We start from the raw sequence: 22,735 nt of genomic DNA on the forward strand, positions 1-22,735 counted from the left end.
AGCTGTGTTGCGGATGCTAGGTATTGTTTTAAGACTAGCCGGATCCATGCTGATTGCCCAGCCTACTGCACAACACAAACTGTAGAACATGTAAGAAACTTTTGCAAAACTGTAGTTACATACAGGAGCACATGGCTGAGAACTGTGCAAGGAAAAGGGTAGTTAACTGTACATAAGTTGTTGCAATAGTTTTACTTACTCCATACCACATCTGAAATGTTTTTTTTCTCACGAGCCAGAGTTTTAACTGCTCAATAAACATAGCACAATAAAAATATTGAGTATTTTTAAATTAAATTACGCGGGAAAGTTCTAAATTGCTAACTAATTTTGTTATCTTGAACGTTTTGTTTACTCAAGGAAGAATGACAGGGCTCTGATTGAATTTCAGTCTTTGTTTAATTAGTTTTTCTGATTGAATAAAGATAGAATGACCAGAAGTAAACAGGTGGGACAGAAAAAAGGCCCTTATAGCCTTGTAGACTTATATAGCCTTAAGACTTATAGCTGCAACTGCTAGTGTTCTTATGGGGAGTTTGATATCAGTTGCTTAATGGTTAGGTCAGTCTTGGTTGTTGGGAAGATTTTCTATTCCCTGTTGCAGCAGCAAGAGGCAATGTGAGTGAAGGAGCCAGAAGGCAAGTAATTCAAGGCAATGAAGTGTGGTAAATACAAATGCCTGAAATGCAGTAGTCCTACCTTCCCATAAATACATGCATTTGTGTAGATACAGGATAATAAGAAAATGTTAAAACAGCAATAGACAAAAGTCCACAAAACTTCTAGGTCCTTTTCTGCAGTTCTCCTGCAGCATGAGGGCTGCTGCAAGCTAACTGTGAGAGGCTGAGTCATAATTTGCTTGTATTTGATCCTCAGTTCAGTCTCTGCGTGATGGCTTACATTTAAAATGAAATACAGCAGTTCTTATAACAATTAGGGACTCATGGGGATAAATTAATTGAACATAGATTAAATTCATTGTGTTCCAAATAGAACTGGAAGGTCTGTAATATAACTTCTTAGTAACTGCAGATGATTTAACTTCTTTCGACAATTAGACTTCTTTTGGAACTTGGGATGAATTTGCAGTAGTTAACCAAGCAACAGGCAACATATTTAAGTAGTCATTAACCCACTGCTGAGAACAGACTACATAGTACTACAGATTTGGGATAAAACTACACTAGATTTAATCAGGCCACTAATTTACATGGCCTACATTTAGACACCCAAGTTCAAAGAGATGTAGTGATAGAATATGGCAGAGTGTGATGAACTGGAAAGCTATCTAGGGATTAATCCATTTAACATGATCTGAGAAGCCTGTCAAGTGGGAGGAGAATGAATAAGAAAAGGAAGTGTAGAGACCAGGTCTGTGACTTAAGTCTTTCATCTACACCTTCTCTTGCTGGTTCCTTCATCTGTGATGATTTTGAAATGTCTCTTAGCTGTGCCATAAAGTATGAAGTTAAAAACATAACTTCTGTATTAACAGAACTGGATAACTAGATTGCTGTCAAATTTTTGCATGTGGTGTATTCAGCAGCAGGAGTAGACAGCAAGGACTCTGTGAGCAGTCATCTCTTCCACATGTCAGATCTTGCAGAGACACTCAACATCTGCAGGATGTGTTAGGTGTTGGTGGTCAAGGGATTTGGGGCTTTCCAGCCCCTCCTCGTAATCCTCTTGCAGGGAGGCAAGGTGATTGCCTTTTCTGTCTCCAGTGTCTCACCTGAAGCTCATGGGGAGAAAGTTTCCTACAGGTTGGATGAGGTATTCCCTTAATATTGCCATATACTGATGGACAGCGTAGGTACCCAGGAAACACGTGAAGGTAATTGTTATCCTCAGAGGGATATCCTCTGTGCAAAAGAATGGTGACTTCCCATTGACAAGAAGTCTTCTGTGCTCCGAGTTGCAGATTCTTGCAACTGATTTCTATGGTGCCTCTCTACTGTAGGTTCTAGAGAAAGTTACAGTGGTGACTGCAGCAGTAACAGATTTGACCTTCCACCATTAATAGAGCTGTGCAAACCAGGAAAGTTTACAAAAACAGTCCTGGCTTCATAGCTTGTACCAAACTTGAAACTTTGCAAATGCACAGATAAAGCAGAAATACTCATTGAATCCATTTCTAGATTTATATCCAACTCTTTGATGTTTACACACTTAGACTGTTCTGTGTGAGTCCTAGAAACGCACTGGACAGCATAGTACAGAGAAACAATCACAGTTCCACATTTAACACTCTTACAGTTAAAAAAGTGGGAAGAGAACCAGAGGCTGTGATGTGCTGCCGTAGTGGCCCAGAGCCACATAGCAGGTAAGTGGCAAGGTTGGAAATAGGAGTCCGGTTGTATCACTTCAGAGTGATAGCTCACTCACTTTAAATATCTTTTAAATTATGCTGTTTGCCTTGGGAGAATCAGAAGCACGACAGACCACCAAAGAAAGAAATGTACAGACACAGTTGTTGTGACTTGGATATGGAAAAGAAATGCAAGATGACCAGAGATGGGTGTCACAAAAGAGTATGTGCAAGTACAAGCTTTGTCATGAAGACATAACTACACAACAATGTAGCCTATGATTTCTCCAGCATTCTGTCTGTCTGTGGTTTCTGTCATTGCTACAGATTTTTTAACTGGCATCCTCTCAACCTGGCTGATCTTTTAAGTCTGAAGTATTACCATCCTGTTTATCGATGTCTGGTGGACTTTATGTAGATTACTTTCTCAGAATAGATCCAGCTATGCCAACAGAAAGCCTAGCAATGCCTACTTTGTCTGAGGGGCAGGTGTTGGCTGCGTCAAGGAGGCGAGTGTCCTGTTGGAAGATGTGACCACGTTAAGGGTATGCCGGTACTACAGACTGAATTGTAAAGTTCAGAGTTATCTGAATTAAATGTAAATTAATATATTCAGGTAACAAAAAACAGTCACAACATGAAGCTCTTGAGTTCATTTCTCTCAAGAGGTGAAATAGCTGAATACTCAGAAATTTGAAAATCCAGGCTTCTATTCAGATCCATTCTTAAAGTCATTATCTGCCTTTCTTTTTTGAAAGGTGTCTAACTCTGAGATCTTCATCCTGCTTCTGTGGCAAAGTTTTGGTCATGAGCAGTTGCAATATCGGTGTCCTTTAGTAGCTGGATGGCTGCCTTTGCTCCAGGAGAAAATAACGTGATCCTGCCTGGTGGTTTTGGTCAAAATTGTTTAAATAGAAAAAATGAAAAGATGATACAATCAAGAGAACTAAAGCCTTCTTTCCTTGTAGTGACTCACAAGAGGCTGATCACAGTGAGTTGTTCTACAAGCAATGTAACAATGCCATTTTCCATTTTATCATACTGAAATGCTTAAGCATTTTGTTACTGAATCCTTGCAAAGCCAACACAACATTAAGAAGCTTGTAAATGGGAAAAAAACAGTGCAGGTTGGCATTTTATTGTTCACTGGGGACTTAAGTTTCCAAGTGATTTAATGGCTCGGTAACGATGTTTAGGTAGGCATGTATTTAGTAAGGTATGGCCAGCGCTGGTTGCAGACACTGGTTACGTGCAGGAATGAATGTGGAGCAGTTGTGTGGGCATGGGCAGCCTGAGGCTGCTCGTCCCAGCACTCACATGTTGCTGGTGTCACTGGGAAAGGAGACAGAGCTCCTGTCCCCTTCACCCCTTTGGTAAATCTGCTCTGGTGTCTTGTAGCTGGCTGCAGCAACCTGTCAGGTTGGATCTGGCAAGGTCAGACAATCAGCCTCTCTCAAATGCAGCAGAAGTGTTAATACTTTATTTGTGGAATCACATTTGGTTTCTGCAGTTCAAAAGCTGAGGTACAGGAAAAGGGTATATTATATTTGCAGGCAGGGAAGAGGTGATCCACTCTTAAGAACCCTTTAGAAGTCCTAAAAGAAATGGGGAATGTTTCCCCAGAAATACCACAAAAACAGAGACTCTAACCACGTCTTTTCCTTGCCTTTAATTTGCTTCAAAGGATGACATGCTTGCTGACCAAAGTACTGGCAAAGCATGAGACAACACAAAAGGTTGTGGTGTGGACCTAAGGATAAGAACATCAGATTTTATTAGTGGGGGCTTGTATTACTTTCTCACTAAGGGTGTGGCTGTGGATGATAATCAATTGGCTTGGATTTTTTTCCTCATAAATCTATAGTCTTGTGGCAAAACAAGAGATAAAGGACCCACCACTGTACCCAGTGGTGCAACCATTAGCAGGGACTGCAGAGAGGCATTGTGCAATGCTGGGAGTGAAATGGCAAGGTAGGAAAGAAAATCTGAGAAATTGAGATAGTGCCACTTCTTTTCAAGTACAGTTTGAAATGCATGGATAGTATGTAAAAGCTATCTGTTATAGTTATTGTTTTGTTATTGTTGTGGCTTGAAAAACAAATTGATATCATTCTGTTTCATATATAATTCTCAATTATAATAACCCTTAGAACTTGCATGATGTGTTTTGTCCTTAGATCAAAAACTGGGGTGAACTTCCATATATTTGGTATGAGAGGCCTAGAAAATCAAGTTGCCCAAGACATTACAATGAGCTAATTGGAGGACTTCAGCTAACATGAATATTCCCTGTTTCATATTCTAAATGGTAGCAGGAATAAAAAATCAAATTGTCCGTTGTAATTGAGGCAGAATGAAAATCAAGCTCAACTTTTTTAGGAACTGGTGGCAATTTAAATATCGGTTTAAATCGTTTATTGTTGTTAATATTGTAAAATATGCTCAGATCACGTGTGACAGCCATATCAAAGTGCTACGATTTACACGTGCTTTTCTACTTGTACTGAAAACAGTGACTTGTGTAAAACATGCGATCTCTATATTTATCAGAAGGAAAAGGCACAATTGCTGGCATTGCTGTATCGTATGTAGAGCAAACCCGTGGTGCAATTTCATGCTGGCTGCTCATTTTGAGGAGCACTCTGATTCATTAGCCCAGTGGGAAGAAAATAGGAAGAAAACCCTTTCATTTCTGAACTCTGAAAATTTGTTATCATTTTGGAAAACACCTTATTACCACTGCAGCTATCTCCTCCAGAAGGAGCTGGGATCGAAATAGCACAGAATGATGCAGGCTTCTGGGAGGTGTCTTGGCAGAGTCTGAGAATGGGAAAATAACGGTCAAAGGTGCCATGTCCTGACAGAGGATGAGGACAGCTTCCACAATACAAGTCAGAAATGTGTTTTTCCTTGTCCTAATGTATATCCCTAGATCACACCTTCTCTGAGAGATGTCCAGGGACTCGCAGACACTTTCCCACTGGGTGAGCCGAAGATACTCTTTGCTGAACACATCCTGGGCAAAAATGCCACCTAGGCACCTTTTATGGTGCCTTCACCGTATCCCCGTGTGCTTTTTTGATAACAGCAAACACACAGACAAATATGTGGGGACAGAGTGGAGAAGTGCTCTTCCTCAGTGTTCATTCCCTACTGGATTCTTCTCTAGAGCAAAGGGTGTGGGAACAGAAAGAGAAAAAATGAGAACAAAGAGTAAGAGAGAACAAAAGAGGCACATGACAGAAGATAAGTAGAGAGAAGAAATGCAGCCTGGGAGTTTAGAGAGAGAAGTTTTAAAAAATCGCTGCAACATGTGGGCCAAGTTTCCTCTTTAGGTCATTATATTGGAATGAGAGAAATACAATCATTGTTGTCATTCCTTTTGTTTATCTTCCCGCATTTCTCTTCTGTGTTCAGCTGTCTATTTTCTCATTAGTTGTTGCCAGACTTTAGAATTTTAGCCAAGTCTTTTGCCTATTTTTCTTGCCCAGTGTATGAATAGGCCTTTCTTGAGCATGCAAACTGTTGCGGAGACTGTGGTTTTCTTTTCAGTGGAGAGAACTAGGTAACTTCAGAATAATTAGCTGACATTTCCTCCCCTCCCCTCTTTTTTTAAAGACAATTCCTCATCTCTCCAGGAAGATGAAGAGATAGATATGGAGGCTGTCAACTGGCAGCTGAACAACACCTCCATGAATGGGCATTCATCTACTCCAACCACAGTTCGCTTTCCCAGCTGGGTCACTTTTGATGACAACGAAGTCAGCTTTTCACCACAGAACCATTCTCCGTTGAAAACAGAAACCCCTCCTGCAGAAACACAGAGTCCAGATGTTAACTTTAACGTCACTACATCCTTTAAGAAAAGAGAACGTCCTAAAAGCACATTGGGAGACCTCACCAAAATTCAAAAACTCGATCTCTCCTCCTTAACCAAGTTGCCTTCCGTTGAAACACCACCATGGAGTGCTACTAATCCCTTCCTAGATGAATCTCTGCGAGATGTCCAACCCTCACCCATCAATCCGTTTAGCTCATTCTTTGAGGAGCGAGACAGGCGTTCCAAAAGCTCTTCTGTCTCCAGTGCTCCAGGCAAAAGCCAAAGAGACTCTCTCATTATTCTTCATCACGAGCCTGATACCATCAGTTTCCATGAAGCAAACAAAAGTGTAACCCACACAGATGCAGTAGAGCAGCTCAAGCAACTCCAGATTGGAGACCCAGATCATGTGAGCAGCTCTACCTTGCCTGACGATGACCCCATGATGCCATATGATCTGGATGCAGCCTCATTTAACCTGGCACCAACTCAGCCAAAGGATGGATGGCCAATGATGCTCAGAATCCCAGAGAAGAAGAATATTATGTCATCCAGGCACTGGGGACCAATATACGTCAAGCTGACTGACAGTGGATATATACAGCTTTTTTATGAGAAAGGACTGGAGAAACCTTTTCGGGAATTCAAACTTGAAATCAACCATGAGATTTCAGAGCGCAAACTCCAGAACTATGATGAGAATGGAAGGATACATAGTGTGCGGTTGGACCGCACAACCTACAAGGAGAAAAAGAAATATCAGCCTAAGCCAGCCATTGCTCACACAGCAGAGAGAGAGCAAGTTATCAAGCTTGGAACTACAGATTATGAAGACTTCCTTAGCTTCATCAGTGCTGTGCAAGACACACTGATGAACTTGCCAGCCTCATCAACAGATCTGAGCACAGTGGGACTAAACTATCAAGAAGAAGAAATCACAGTTGATGTCAGGGATGAGTTTCATGGCATCTTGGCCAAAGGAGACAGTGTGATTCTGCAGCACAGTGTGCTGACCCATATCTATGTTCTCAGCTTCCTTTCTGGCCTGGCCGAATGCAGACTGGGCCTTAATGATATCCTGGTCAAAGGGAATGAAATCGTTGCAAGGCAGGATATTATGCCCACTACTACCACTAAGTGGATTAAATTATATGGCTGTCGGTTCCATTCATGTGTGGATGAGGATATGTTTAATAACTCCCGTATTATCCTGTTCAACCCCTTGGATGCCTGCCGGTTTGAACTGATGCGATTCAGAACTGTTTTTGCTGAGAAAACTTTGCCTTTTACTCTGAGGACAGCTGCCAGCATCAATGGTGCTGAGGTGGAGGTGCAGAGCTGGCTGATGATGTCCACAGGGTTCTCTTCCAACCGTGACTCTTTAACTCAGGTCCCTTGTGAAAACGTGATGATCCGCTACCCAGTGCCAAACGAGTGGGTGAAGAACTTCCGCAGGGAGAGCGTCCTGGGGGAGAAATCTCTGAAAGCCAAGGTGAACAAGGGGGCCACTTTTGGATCAACCAGTCTGTCTGGTTCTGAGCCAGTTATGAGAGTAACTTTGGGAACTGCCAAATATGAGCATGCCTTTAATTCCATCGTATGGAGAATAAACCGACTGCCTGACAAAAACTCAGGTGAGTGGTGCATACCAGCACTGCGGGAGTAAACTGAAAGGAGGTAGTATTTTGGAAGAACGGGATACTGGGTTTTCATGGTAAGGGATAAATCATCCACAGTAGTACACCAAAGGACATCAGTTAGTTGCAGGAAGCATTTATCTGACCCTTCATTGCAGTAGTTTTACACATCCAACGAACATTGCTGATGATAAAAAGAAGTTTAGGTTTTCCAGATGCAAAAATATGCTTTCTGTTGTTGCTTTTGTGAGTTCATTATTGGCCTCAGGCATCACACATCTCTGTGTGCTTAGCACTGTTATTGGATGCAGGACTTGTTCAGGTAACTTGCAAAGGCCAGATACTGTGCTACAGGGATGGATGACAGGACCAGATAAATTGCAGCATTTCCAGCACGTGTGATTTTGTTTCCATGCATTGCCAAGCATACTGGGTCAATGCTGTATATTTCAACATGGGTACCACAACTATGCCTATAAAGTATCTGGAATGGGGATTTTAAGAGGATGGAAGATACTGAAAAAAAAAAAAAGACATTTCCAAACAGCAGTTTTTGGCCGTGTTTCTGTAATCAGTGCAGAAAGGTAAATATGGCTTACACCTAAAGAGAGAATACCAACATAAACCCCACAAGTCTTTGTATTTCTAGCAACGTGTTCATAATTAAACATTCAGATAATATGGACAAGCTGCTGTTCCCTTTGGCCATCATTGCCAGTCATTCCACTTCCTGCCTTTCATCCATGGTGTGCAATAAAGATAGATGGTTTGGGTTTATTTTTATTCGTAGTGAATTCTACTTCTTGATTTCTCTGATATAGACTAGTTTTTTACAAACAAGATGAGCTTCTTAGTATGAATGCCATATTAATACAGCTGGGTGACTCAGAGGGTTTCTATATTCAGCATTCCCTGAAGGGAAGTTCGGTGTTATACCAGATTTAGTACTTTCTAAGGACGTGGGTTTTCTGAGTTGGAGCTGTAGTGTCAGCAAAACAGTGATCCAAGTGTTCTAATCTTTTGGATCACATTTCAGCCCCAGGATGCCAGCTTACACCATAACTTACAAATTTGGAGGGATATCACTGACAAAAGCGGAGGATCCGTGTTTTCTGTAGTGCAGGGCATAAGAAGAAAGACCTCGGAAACTCAAGAGAAATACTGCAGACAAAAATTAACCTCAGGCTGTTTATGAGCAGTAACCTCCTTGTGAGGAAAATCTCACTATGCCATCTGCACGAGCTCTGGGAATGAGATGCTGTGAAATTGGGCCTTCTGTGGCACCTTTTTTTCAAAGATCTCAGTATACTGTATTGACATTACAGCTGGGGAAATGAAAGCCCCCGACTTCAACACAATCACAGAACATGCCGGTAGCAAACCAGGAGAAGAAGCAGAACTCTTGGCTCTGCTGCCTCCTGCGAAGTGATGCTCCCCTACCCGTCACTACTTTGAGGGAGATGCTGATCTACATCTCGTTTCCTTGATCTCGTCTCTCCCAGTGTAAGACTTTAGTATATGTAGACCATGTGTCAGGGAGAAATGCGTCACAGACTTGGCACTGCTGTTGGAGCCCTGCCACAGAGCATCTATCCATCAGTGTCACCGTGCAGAACACAGGGCAGTTAGTATTTGTTTACATCCTGAGAGGAAGAGAGTGTCCTCACCCCTCCGGTCAGGTCAGATGAAATTTCAGGGAAAGGAAGAGCCTTGCAAGCAGTCTTGGCCAGGACACATGGAGTATGTGAGAGGGAGGGAATCCCAAAGTGATGACCGAACAGGCCAAGTGTAGTTTAAATCTGACCTTGCCTCTCAGGGACTGTTTACATTTCTTGACAGTATTTGTCCCATGGTTTTCCTTACTGAAAGTATATGAAAAAAAAGAGGGATATAAGTGGTACTCAGAAGCATTGATTCCCACTCCTTCTTGGATGTGCCCAATGGACCACATATACTTCTAACCATGTGATCCTCATGCATGGTCTACTCCCAACCTCATGCATGCTTGGCTGTATCAATAACTCACTTTCACCTATTTGTGGAAGGCCCTATAGATAACGTAGTTCTCAAGCAGTAACTGTAAAAATATTCCCTTGACTCGCACTTCATGCTCTTGTACTGTGGGTCCTCTGTAAATGTCTGGTCTGATCTGCAACTCCAGAGCAGAAGGGAGAGGCAGTGGCATTGCACTGCTGCCAGTGGCCACAGTCTCCATCTCCGCCTGCCTCCGGAGGCCACATGACCTGTCCACAGGACCTGGGCCGTACGCAGTGTGTGACTCCCTCCAGCACAGTGCCCATCTGCCAGACCTGTGAGCTTATAGGCATACCCTGTGGGACCCTTCATTCATCCAGGTTGTGTGCTCTGACAGATCAGTCCCTTGCAAACGTGATCCCATGAGCTCCAGAGGGCTCCAGGCAGCCACCTGGGCCTCCTGCGCTTCGCTCCATGCCCTGAACGCAGACGGGTGCGGGCTCTGTGTAGACATGAAATGTGTGACAGCATCAGCCCTGCCATGGTCTCCCCTGACCGCCCACTGCTGCAGCCCCACAGAGGAGGAGAGCTGTAGTATCCTAACACCCAATGTGTTAAGAACTATCCAGCAGCTTCACTGCCTTTTCTCTTTGTGCTTCCTAACGGGATGGGATGCTTTGCACTCTCACTCTAAGAACTTGTTATCAGCATGGTCTGTCTGTGTTATTTTGCAGCTTAAGCATCTGCTTATGACTGGACATGGAAAAACATATGACAGATGAAGGGCTGTGTATGCTCTGACTATGACTTGACCTAAAAAAACCCCTATGGACTGTATTCTACAGAGCACATCTCTGAATTCCTTTCCAAAACAGCTTGTTAAACTTTATTGCCCTTCTCATATTCACAATTAATACGATCAAAGCAGCTGACAAAGAAAGCCTATTTAAAGGCTCTGCAGAGCTTCAGTTGCAGCTGGTTGGGCTTCACATGTTTAGGTTCTTTTAATCCACCAGCAGAATATTAGGAAAACATCCACAGTCTTCGATTGTGGGAAAATGCTCTTCCAGTGAAGCGGGGACATAGCCTCTGTGCAGAGCCTTGGATCTGGATATTTGAACTTTGCTCTAGTTTGGCTGTGGATCCCAGGCATGGTGCCCAGTATACTTTCTGAAGTAAATTAAATCCTTTAATCCAAACATGTTGGGACATCAGAGTCATTTGGAATAGATTCCCTCCAGTCACAGTAACTCATGCATATATATGAATTATATTATCAGATCCTTGATTGTCAGAATGAAATGTTAGTAGCTTGAGGAAGCAAGAGATGCAAAACTAAAGCAATCTGTTAATTTCCTCCCAATTTCACTGAAAAGCATACCTGTCTGTTAGAGAAAGCTCTGAGTGAGCCTATTGAACAAACAAACTGTAGAAGTTGAGCCTTTTGTGCCACACACTTGGGACCCTAATGAACACTGATGTGCTTGCTATTTTTGCTATACCTTTGTTGGAGGAGTTGTTTGCATAATCAGTTTACCTGACTGCCTATTATGCCAAGCTGGTTTAAATTAATAGCTTCTAGTTTTTTATGAGCATTTTCCGTGGTCATTTCTATTAGTGGGTACTCCTACTAGAAGAAATTAAATTATTGAAAAATTGCTTTGTTAATTGCACTGCATTAATTGTGGGGGATTTTTGCTTTTTTTTCCCTCTCTTTATTTCCCCTCTCTTTTCTTTTTTTGAGCCTGTGAATATCCACGAACATTCATATCTGTTAGAAAAGTGGTTGCTGGTTGCAAGTTGAATTTAAAAGCTCAGATCTCCAAAGTACCTGTCACGCAGTGTGCCTAAGCCCAGTTAGGCACTTCCCAGTGTACCTTCACGTGCATCAGTCTGAAAAGCAGCCGAGCACACGCCAGTTCAGGAGCGTAGCAGCACGAGCTGAGCACTGTGTAGCTGTGGATGTGGCTCATGCATGGGGCCACCTCTCCTGGGCTGCTGTGGGCCTCAGCTGCAACCCAGGCAGTCTGAAGGAGGGATCAGCCCACGGCACACTAGAGAAGAGGAAGAGCAGGCAAGCAGGAAGGGTTACAATGGGGAGTCTGGGAGTCCGCCGAGACTGGTACAGGGTAAGGAAAGAGACACAAATGAGTGCAGAGCCCGAGACTGGAGGTTGGTTGCCAGTACTGAGTGCTGGACACTGGATTTTTGAGCCAGGAATGACTCATTTTTAGAAATCTTTGTAACGCAGTACCAGAGAGCAGTGATTCCCAGGTGTGCACAGCAGCACCTGAGTGTCCCATGGCAGAGGCTGGAGTTCATGGCCCCACAGGTGTGCCCAGCACAGCCAAGCTCAAAAACTGACCAGAAGCAAAAGCCCTGCAATGTGTGAGGGCACAACGATCTCCCTGAGAGCACGTGGGACTGCTGCTAGCCCGTGGTAGCCGGGGTCCTCTTGAAGATCTGCTGTGTGCCACTGCTTTTTATCCAGAAGCATGCCTCGAGTACGAAAAGCTGAGAAGAGCTGTCAGAGAGACATCCCAGCTCGCTCTAAAACCAGAGCAACTAAGCCATTACTCTGTTTGGGATAATTAATTGGGATTAAAAGCAGGTGATAATTTTAATGCTTACAGACCTCGAGCTTTTTTATCGGCTTAATACTGCAGCTGCGGTGCTGCATATCTCTGTGGTTTCTGCTGAACTGCATAGCTTCTCGTTGGATTTGCTTAACAGACGTAAGTTTATAAACCTTGCAGTTGTGAGGAGACTCTGGCTAGACTGTTTAGAAGTACAAGGCCGACTCTAGACGAAGTTTTTACCTGGACTTACACCGAGCTGAATTTTTTTCCAACTCTGTCTCAAAGGTTAAGTGGCATGTTGCCATCCCTAAGCCCTCTAAATATCATGCTGTTGGGACAAGTAATATCTCAAAATCCCGCATCTTGATTTTCAAGCTTCAGCTCAACAAGGCCAGCTGTTGGGCTAAGCTCTGGATGAGCAGCTAGCCTTTTCAAGCCCAGGCTTGCAAGTCCTTCACCGGCAGTGTTTCCCTCCTCTTCCCAGGGGACACTTCTGGGCTTTCCCCATGCAGTTATTTTTACTCTGCCTGCCTTCCTCCTTGTCTCTGTCCTGTACACCTTGCTGAGCTGTATGGACCTTTCCCAATGAACAAATCATTAGAAATCCCAAAGCCAGTAATAGTGACAATGATTCCATCAATTTATTTATACATGGCTTTCATTTACATATACTTAGATAATAGCATTCCTTCAATCACAAAGCCCAAGGTGGCTTTGAAGGCTTTAATCCTCATCCTGCAGACAGAGAAACTGAGGTGCAGACCTTAAATGACTTGCTCCAGTGCTTGGGGATTTAGCAGCAGTCAGAAATAAAACCAAGCTAGCTTGATTAGCAGTCTACTTTAATCTTTAAACATCACTGCTGTCCAGCAAAACAAATGGGAAAAAATAATAAAAGTTGTCACTTACGTATGACAGAGCTAATCATGATTACTTGCTCACCTTGCCACCTGTAATGACTAGCCACCTTGTCTTGAGTTAGGATACAGGATAAACAGTTATTTCCAAGCTCTGCATAAATTTACTTTTTGAACCCAGGATAGTTATTTAACAATATCTAGTATATTTTCCTTTGATAAAAATGGGGATAAATATTTCAAATAAATGTGAAATATCTAGCAAATCCCACCTTCCTTACTATCAGTACCTGGCATTTCAGAAGGATGTGCCACAATATACTTAGCACATTACATATGCTGGGTGAATCAGAAGAATGGAAGTACCTTCACCCTACTGTGCTTGATTTACATCTTGTATTTTCACCCACTAAAAGCAAACCAGAGTGACTGGCAGTTCTTTTTGCAGTTTGTTTAATTCCTCTGGAAACTCCAACAGTATTGAAACAGGTCACTGGCTACCAACTTGAAATGCTGTCACTTACTATGAATGAGTTCACTCAGGCAGGTTTGTGGTTTCTTGCAGTTTCATGATGTTTCTTCTTCCTAGATGTTGTGTTTTCTGATCCATCCAACACAACTTTCATGTCTGTTTGCTCTCTTTTTCCAGCTTCTGGCCATCCTCACTGCTTCTTCTGTCACTTAGAGCTTGGCTCTGACCGCGAAGTGCCTTCCAGTTTTGTACGCTATGTAGATGTGGAATTTGACATGCCCACCACGTCTGCGTCCAAAGCCGCTGTTCGGTCCATCTCTGTTGAGGACAAGACTGACGTGAGGAAGTGGGTCAACTATTCAGCACACTACAGTTACAAGGTAAAACTGAGCATGTGTCAGTCACCGTGGTTACTGTGCATACTTCATTGTCTCTAAAGGGGCAGGCAGACAAAATACCATGGGCAGATGAGGTGGGAATTTGGCACATGCCAGGCTCTGTGCGGCAGCTTTCCACGTGCAGCCTGTAATTCATGGCAAAACAAGCAGTGCGTTATCCCTCAGCGAAGATGGAATAAACTTGCTTGCAGTTGCTTTGTGGAAGAGCTACACGCAGCCACCTGCTGGGGATTAGCTGACAGAGTAAGAGTGTGAACTGGGAGTTTTGCTGCTCTTCAGAGCAGCTACAGTGGGAGTGCTGTAGCTGACAAAAGGATCGCATTATTTCTCTGCTTAAATATTTCTTCTTCCTGCCTGCCCTAAGGAGAGGAGCAGATGGGAAAATGTGCTTCGTATATACCTGCCAAGAATCTCTTTATGCCAAAATTTGCATGTTAGCTGATCACTCAGCAGAGAAATTGGCATCCTACCTGCCTTCCTTAAGAGCAATGATGAGAGATACTGAAAATATTCTTATGGCAAATATGTTTAATGGTAATCATAATTACATTTTTAGTAGTCTTCTGAATTCCCTGGAGATGGTATTTGATATTCCTGAGTATCCCTTTTAAGAATTAAACATTTCCAAGTGTTTGGAGGTGTTGACATTTAAAACACAAATGTAGATATGCATTTTGAAAATTAATCTCTTTTGCTTTATACAAGTCTTTGCAGAGTTCAAAACTGGGGCTGGTCTTATGCTCACGTAGGAAGCCACCTGTCCTCTCAGATTTGGTTTTGGGTTTGGATTCAAAGTACAGCTAGGATGGTAATAGATATAAAATCATGCGAGACCAGTTCTCTGCGTGACATGATCTCTTCCTGAATCGTAAAACTGTTCAGATTAGATTGAGAACACTTACCGTAAATAAAATTCAGCTTTCCCTCCTCAGTCTATGTCTCTTCACAACCCTCTCAGTTTACCGAGAGTTTCTTCACCTGAGCAGAAAACAAACTGCCATTAAGGAAGACTTTTTAACGTTTTGTTTTCCTTTCTCATTACAACTGTTCTCATTTTTCCTCTGCCAGGTCGAAATAGAGCAGAAAAAAAGCTTGACTGAGGATCTGAAGGGAGAAGACACTGCGAATGTCAATGAATGTGCTACGCAGTGAAGGAAGACCACCCAAAAGGAGTGGTCAATTTAACAGACTGGGAAGAAAGAACTTGCAGGGTTTTGGTATTTTTCTTTTTAAAAGTACAGAATACTGCTTTTAAGATAATGCTCTGAAGAGTATTATTTTCCTTAAGATCCGTTTTTTTAGAAGAAGCTTCTCAGTGGATTTTTTGGAGCAGACCCATGGTCTTTTGCTGGAACAATTTAAGTACAGTTGGGATATAGACAGAACAACTTGTATTACAGTCAAGCCTGCCTTTTCTGCCTCTTCACCATGTGGGTTCTGCACTGAAGTATGGTCTGGCCACCATCACAGCCAAACCAGAAAACAGCCTTTATCTCACTTACAATCTTGCCCTCCTATGTTAAGCAGGTTTTTTTGTATGTGTGTTGGTTTGGTCATTGGCGGATTCACTTCCTTCTGAACTGCCACATAAAACCCAGGGAGCGTTGAGTGAAAAGTGATATAAAATCTCATTTCTGAAGTGGTCAACAGAGTGAAAACCCTGGGCATCGTTCTGGAGAATCGCCAAACTCTGCATCTTAAACACAATAAATGGTCAAGCAGATGAACTACAGACAAGACAGCTAATCATGTAACTGTTCTTCTGTTCACCCCTTCCTGCCTCACCTCCAGAAGGACAACATATCATTGTGCACATTTTCATGGGGTCTGCACAAGTTACAAGAAAGCCTCTGCGATTTCTTAAAATTTCTTTTTTGTTAATCTGGGCTGTTCTGTTGTCTTGACTGAACATGGTTATGGCTGCTAGTAACAGGGAATGTGTGTTATAATAGGTGTGGTAGAGGAGGGACTTTGATAAGATTAGATCATTCCTGCCTAGAAAAGCTATTTAAGGGAAAAACATTGGAGTTGGGGGTTTTTTATATGTTTTCTTTGATGGGTAAGGTGGGTGGTTATTGAAAATGTCAGAAGATGGTTACTTTAACAAACAATGTTATTTGCCTTCCTGAAAATCCTTGGAAGTCTGTCCAGCACAATACTACTCTCAAGTTCTATCTTAAACCTATAGTATAAGACTTGGATCTTCATAAAACTCCCACTAACTGGGACCCAAAATCTCTTTTCAAAAATTAGCAACAAGCTTCCATCCTGGAGATTTTTTTATCTTCACTTAGCTGAAAGTAACAACAAGTCTTAAAACGTCTTTCTAAATAAAAATGCAGAAGGCAAAAATAACTAATTCATATATATTTTCAGAGAAAATGGTGTTCAAAGTACACATTTTTTACAGTTGTTTCCATGGATTGCATAATATTTTGTCTTGAAGTAATTTTAAATGTAAAAAAAGTAATTTATTAAACCATTTATCTTTTGAAAGGTTACTGTTGACTTTAAAATGACACATTTGGAAAGCCTTGGCAATGTAATTTAAAATCTTAATGAATTAAAATGAAAGGGGTTTTATAAATTTATTTTATACATTTAATATAACAGGAAATTAATACACTCTCAATTTACTGCTTTCACTGTGACTCATGTAAAAATTACTACAATGTTAAAATCCCAAATAAAACATAATTCATTACCTTGGGTCTAAAACTGGTAGTGGAAGAATTTAAAACAAGTTATAGGGAACTTACAAATGCCTATTTATAAGCACCTAAACTTCAGGCTTACATCAACCTAGTGATGGATATTTACACAGATACACCACTCTAAAAATGTAAAGTCTCAGTCCTTCTAGAACTTCTTGATAATCGTGGAATATTTTGTTGTAGGCAGTCCTACAACTCCTCAGAACTCCTCAGAGCACACCAGTTAGTGCTAAGCATTTGCAATATCTCTCCCTAAATGGAAGAATGCTGCTAACTTCTATGAAGCATTTTGAGATCAGTGGATTAAAATCAGAATTATTATTTATTACATGACAATGTGTATAGGTTGTGAAATACCTGAGAGTGTGAGGCTGAATTCGTGACAGATTCTGAGCTGTGTTGCAGGCTGCCTGTGATGAGTTGCATGGCAACTCCCCTCTACAAAATTCACTCTTTTCAAAGGCATTCAAAGAACTTCTGGGAGTTTTTCCTGTTTTTCACTGCAGCTCCTGTACAGTTTCTGAAAAGGCTCAGCAAGAAAGCCAACAAAACCAGGCTAAAGGAGTGCTGAGATGTTGCTGAGGAAGTGTGAGAATGTTTTGCTGAAGAAACAGTCAGGAGAGGAAATCACTCTGCTCTGCAGGCTCCTGTCTGAATTTTTGCCTATCACCCCCCAGCCCTGGAAAACACAAAGAAATAATAGTGAATTAACAAAGTTATGCTGTACTCCTTAAAGACAGGCGAAAAATCAAAGGAATGTAATTTTTTTTTTTACTGCATCACAGTCATAGAATGGCCTAGGCTGGAAGGGACCTTAGAGATCATCTAGTCCCACCTCCCTGTTGTGGGCAGGGCCGTCACCTCTCGGCTAGACCAGGCAACACATGGGGACCTGTGCTGAATTCTTGAACTATTCAGTCTATCATACTTCAACAAAAACATGAGGAAAAACTTTTTCACAGTGAGAGCCCTGGCACAGGCTGCCCAGGGAGGTTGTGGAGTCTCCTTCTCTGGAGAGATTCAAAACCCACCTCGACATGTTCCTGTGTGACTTACTCTGGGTGATCCTGCTCTGGCAAGAGTGTTGGACTAGATGACCTCTAGTGGTCCCTTCCAACCCCGAACATTCTGTGATTCTATTTTGTGATAATAATTCGTGTCTCAAAAATTGGAAGATGAACATATTGAAGGTTTCTGGATTTACTTAATTTCTCTACCTCTTCATCACTGATTTTTTTTTATTCAAAATTGATGAAAGAAAGAGTATGGTCCTTACTCTGATCTCTCTTGTGTAGGTTGTTGTACAACAGAATTATCTCTTCCAGTCCTCATGGAGTTATGCAGACAAGACTTAGAAAAATGTTCTGGTTTATAAAAAGCTATTTTAATCCATTCTGATCTCTGGAGAGTATTTTTCTAATGTACCTGCCACTGAATTTCCAAGAGTTTAGGATGAATACCTTAGCCAGAGTTCCAAAAGATCTTACTTCCTACTGAAGCACTAGAGTATTTTGAGTCTTCAAAAGAGCACTAACAACCAAAATCTTAAGAAAATCAAGTGTTGCTATCACCAGATGTCACCACTGAATCATTTTTTTCAGTCCAACACTGTTACGAGCACTGAGCATTTGATCACCAAGATCCTAAGTGGCCTTTTTGAGGTTTTCACTGTTCTTGCTTGATTAAACAGTGCTAATTTTTCAGTGTTAGATACTGTCCCACATGAGCTTTATGTACATGAACCATATACTCTTCATCCACAGGGCTACAGTAATAATTTGGACAGACTGTTGATGGGAGAGAGGAGAAAATAGCTGAGAAGTTTGTCATTTTTAAAGTAGCAGAAATTATATAGATGCAAGCTGTGCCTGTAGTGGGAATAATTTAATTTTGTTTTTCTTATCTTAGGGAAAAATCTCTTTGAGTAGTTTCAGTGTAATAATTCCTTTTGAGAAAGACACAATCATTGTTCTTGGGTTTATTGAAAAGCTGTGTAGTAGTCAAACACTCGGTGTAGGAAATGTGCCTTCAAGGTAAGCATACATTTACTCCCTGAAGCTATTTCCACTTTCAGCCTTCTTTCTGTTCCTGATCGTGATTTTATTTCATTTCATTTTTCTGCTGTGGTAAGACTTGAGGCATTGCAGGGAATTTTGCCTACAGTAATAAACTTCAGTGGTCTTTGATCACAAAGGGTAAAGATGAACATCATCTCCAGGCAGCTTAAGCTTATTTTAGTGAATGCCTCTTAGACTTGTTAACTATGGACAGTCTTCTAGGAAAAGAAAGTGGGCAAATTCAACTGAGAAATACTGTAACTGATGTTAAGTTTGTCCTTTATTTTTTTTAGACTTAAATTCAGTCATCCTATGAAGGAGACAGATTTTAGGTTCTTCATTGAAGCAGTATCATAAGAAACACTGCAGAAATAATTTACCTTTTCTGGTGGGTTGCTGGCTGATATATTTGCTTGACAGGACATCCAAGATCTGTTGGTCTACCTGTCCACATGACTTTGGAGCTGCTAAAACTCCCTCTTATCATTCACCTCTCAGGACAATTCTGTGCAAAAGAGCATGAAAGCAAGAGGAAAGGATATTCAAAGTTCAGCCCGGAGGTACCTGCTCTGGTGCTTGGATGAAATTTTCAGTAATTTCCTTGGCCCTTGAATACACACAAACTAATCAAGACCTTTCATAGGTCACCTCTGTTCCAGTGGGTGAAAAATTCCTTTCAGTGACTCTTAGCAGCTCGTGTTTATCGCTGTATTCGTCTCCAGAACTGGCCAGCACAAGAATTTGCAGCACACAGAGATCACTTACAGATTAAGTACTTAGCCTTTTCTGTCACTAAATTTAAATCTACATAATCAGTTGCCTGAGATACGAAATGTTGTGTGATAACAGGCGTAGCTGTTCCTTGCCTTCTTGTTTTGTTGAGCCAGACACCCACCCACACATCCATCCATCCATCCATCCATCCTACGCTCCCTCCCTCTTTCTCCTATACTTGCAATTCATTCTTTGCACTATTGACATTGATTGGTTTGATGATGATTTTGTAACATGTTCCTACCATTTTGTTTTGTAAAATAAGAAAGTCTATACACTGGCTAACTTTGTAGAAGTGGTTTACTTTTTTTTCTTTTTATTCTATCAGTTGAAATGGGGTGTCATGTTTTGTTTGAACTGTGGGAAAACTTAAATAAATGTTAAGATGAAACAGCATATCCACATTTTCACCGTGAAATTGAAGTTGTATGTGCTGTATATTCTGATAAGGCATAAGTCTTGAATTCAGAAATCAGGGTGTTCTGAATGGCATAAAGAAGAGCATAAATTAGATGTAATGGGGCTATATACAGAAAAGAGATTATTTGATCATCCAGACTGAAAAACAGGCTGCAAAGGAAATGGAGCAGGGCTAAAGCTCACACCAGGTAACAGATATGTGGATCACTGCTGACATAATACAGAAGAGGATCCAACATTTGAATGAAGCCATCCTGAAACAAAAGTAATTGAGAGTTGAAGCTCCTGCTCAGTCGGTCTCTTTCATTTTGTGCTATGACTGTTAAAGCCAGGGGTGCTTGCGAGGGCAGTGTCTTCTTCTGATCAGGATCAGATCTGTTTGGAATGGAAATATAAGGATGGGGTCTAAACTGTTTACAGGGTCCTCTGCTATGATTCTCTGCATTCTGTCAAACTTGAGTAGGCCATGAACCATTTCATACATCCTTCCACTTCTGTCACAGTCACTGAGAGTGTCTGCAGCCTCTTTTTCTCAGAAGCATTCCCTGAACCAAACTGAAGAGCTGGGCAGTGTCACTGACTGAAGAAAATAAGATACTGGTCATAAGGGCTGCTCCGATTTTTGCTCTGAGCTCAGCACATTCTCCATAGTTTGCTTCAGTACAACTGACAGTAAGTCAATCATTTTACAGTATAAGAAAATAGAGGTACATGGGGAACAATGCTTCATGTTTAGAGTAAATCAGATCAGCCAGAAGAAAGAAGGAAAGTTAAATAAAAAGGTTCAGAGACTGTTAGTACTAGCAAATTATTTACTGTAATTCAGATATTCAGTGACTTTCAGAAATTATATTATTAAATTGGGAGGATAGGATTAGATTAATTACGATAGCTTGATAATAAGCAAAATGATTTTGAAAAGAGAGAGTTACAGAAAAAGCTGAAAGTTTGAAACCAGGGAGGTCAAAGTTCCTTGGTGATAGTGCAGTTCTTTGAGATAAGCCAAAATAATACCCTGCAAGAGATGAGAAGGCAGAGTGCCAGCACAGCATGTACCCAAACAAAAGACATCACTGGAGTGAGAGCAGAATTTGGAGAGAAAAAAACACATTTTCTTTCAGTGCTCTTAGTTGCCATGATTGCCCTTGCCATCGAATCCAGATGTGTTATAAATATATGGGTAGGAAAAAAGCTGCTGAAGATCAGCTGAGGTAAGGCAGACGATAGAGGAACAGCCCCTTACTTCAGTTTAGGTGCAATTCAGCAGATGTGTCTGAAACGTGAAGTGCACCAGTCCCAGAAAATCTCCCATCGGGTCACGGTATTAGAAGCCTAGCAGCAACGGCCACCTACGAAAAAGTAGTTGGACTAGTATTTTAAACACCAGCTCTGAAAGGCATCTTTCTTAACCCTGAAAAACAGGACAGCAAAGCCTGATGGACAGGGGTGAGTGCACCACTGCTGGCATGCAGCTGCACTGGGGCGCTACAACAAGTGGCAGACACATGCTGGGGTTCAGGGGGTGTGGACAGATTGGTCCTTCCCTGACTGGAGGCCTGCTGCAGTCTCCCAAAGGCACAGCCACAGGGGCTGTAGATAAACTGGGAGCAATCAGCTCGGCCTAAAGAGCTTCTGAAGGAAAAGGATGAATACAGAGTGAATACAGCTCAAACTAATTTCCTAAGGTAAGAGCCTCTTTTTTAAAGGTTTCCTTTATGCAGAACAGGAAAGAAAAGCTCTAGTCCTCTGCGCAGAAGCAAAGAAATTTGTTAGGGAATGGTCAGTTCAGCAATTGTATTAATGCAGAGGGTACTCCGATTAAAAGGGAATGAAATGAGAAAACCCCATGTCAGTGCACAGATGCAGAACTGCAGCAGCGTTCTGGCTTCTGGTCCGAAGAAATAAAAGCAAAATTGCAGATAATTTTCAACTAAGAGATTAATAGAGTTCAGCCACTACAGCATGCTCTGTCCCCACCTCCCTTTGATCAAATTACTTAAATTGCCCTGTCGGCAGGCTTTCTTGATTTTTTCCCAAGCTGTTATAGGTACCCTTTGCCCAGGAGGAAAAAATGTCCCTGGCAGTTAGAAAGTGACAGTTGGTGCAGGAGGAACAAGCAGGGGAGTGCGGATGGCAAAATAGGATACGCTGAATTTATAATCTCAGCAGAGAAAAATGTGTGTGCTAATACCTCATGAAGTCCTGTGACAAGTCAGGAACTATGTAAAAAATGTGACTTGGGGAGTCCCATTCTACAAACACTGAGCCTGGGAACAGAGGAAAAAAATAGTCAGAAAGCAATATTATGAAATACTGGAAGGTTTGTAATCGAATATAATTTGTTTTGGAATTCAGAATTAGCTCTCAAACCGTATAGGGCCAGAGAACCTAAAAGACACAGGATGATAAAAGCATGAGCTGACTGTGACATCTTTGCTGGGTAAATTGTGGTTTGTGGCATGGGTCCTACCTGGAGAAGTGAACTAGAGAGCTGTGTGTCCCCATCCCGTGGTTTGCAGGAGCTCTGGGACTGTTGCTCTCTAGTGGTCACTGCAAGCTGCCACGTTTTGGCTGGACTACTGACCTGCTGCATCGAGCAGACCCAATGAAACACAAATCTCACTAGTTTCTCAGGACTGTGAACCCCATGCAGAATGTGGCCCGTTTGACACACTGAAAACCAGTTAGATCTCAAAACTGGGTGTGAGAGTTCACTACCTCAATT

The 22,735-nt window shown here is 41.8% G+C and overlaps 1 protein-coding gene across 1 annotated transcript; it reads left to right on the forward strand.

Moving 5' to 3' along the window:
• The first annotated feature begins 5,934 nt into the window (after nt 1-5,934).
• On the forward strand, nt 5,935-15,197 carry STON2 (stonin 2). Its single transcript, XM_009877924.1, has 3 exons — nt 5,935-7,762; nt 13,825-14,027; nt 15,114-15,197. Exons 1-3 carry the CDS (start codon nt 5,965-5,967, stop codon nt 15,195-15,197), a joined length of 2,085 nt encoding a protein of 694 aa, XP_009876226.1. The 5' UTR covers nt 5,935-5,964.
• The last annotated feature ends 7,538 nt before the right edge of the window (nt 15,198-22,735 follow it).

The sequence above is a fragment of the Apaloderma vittatum genome, unplaced genomic scaffold, assembly GCF_000703405.1.
Source record: "Apaloderma vittatum isolate BGI_N311 unplaced genomic scaffold, ASM70340v1 scaffold791, whole genome shotgun sequence".
Taxonomy (NCBI): domain Eukaryota; kingdom Metazoa; phylum Chordata; class Aves; order Trogoniformes; family Trogonidae; genus Apaloderma; species Apaloderma vittatum.

Excerpts from the sequence above, each read along its gene's own strand:
- STON2 (XM_009877924.1), top strand. The coding sequence starts at position 5,965 with ATGGAGGCTGTCAACTGGCAGCTGAACAACACCTCCATGAATGGGCAT. Across the intron at positions 7,763-13,824 it reads ACTGCCTGACAAAAACTCAG|CTTCTGGCCATCCTCACTGC; the intron begins GTGAGTGGTGCA and ends CTCTTTTTCCAG. Across the intron at positions 14,028-15,113 it reads CAGCACACTACAGTTACAAG|GTCGAAATAGAGCAGAAAAA; the intron begins GTAAAACTGAGC and ends TTCCTCTGCCAG.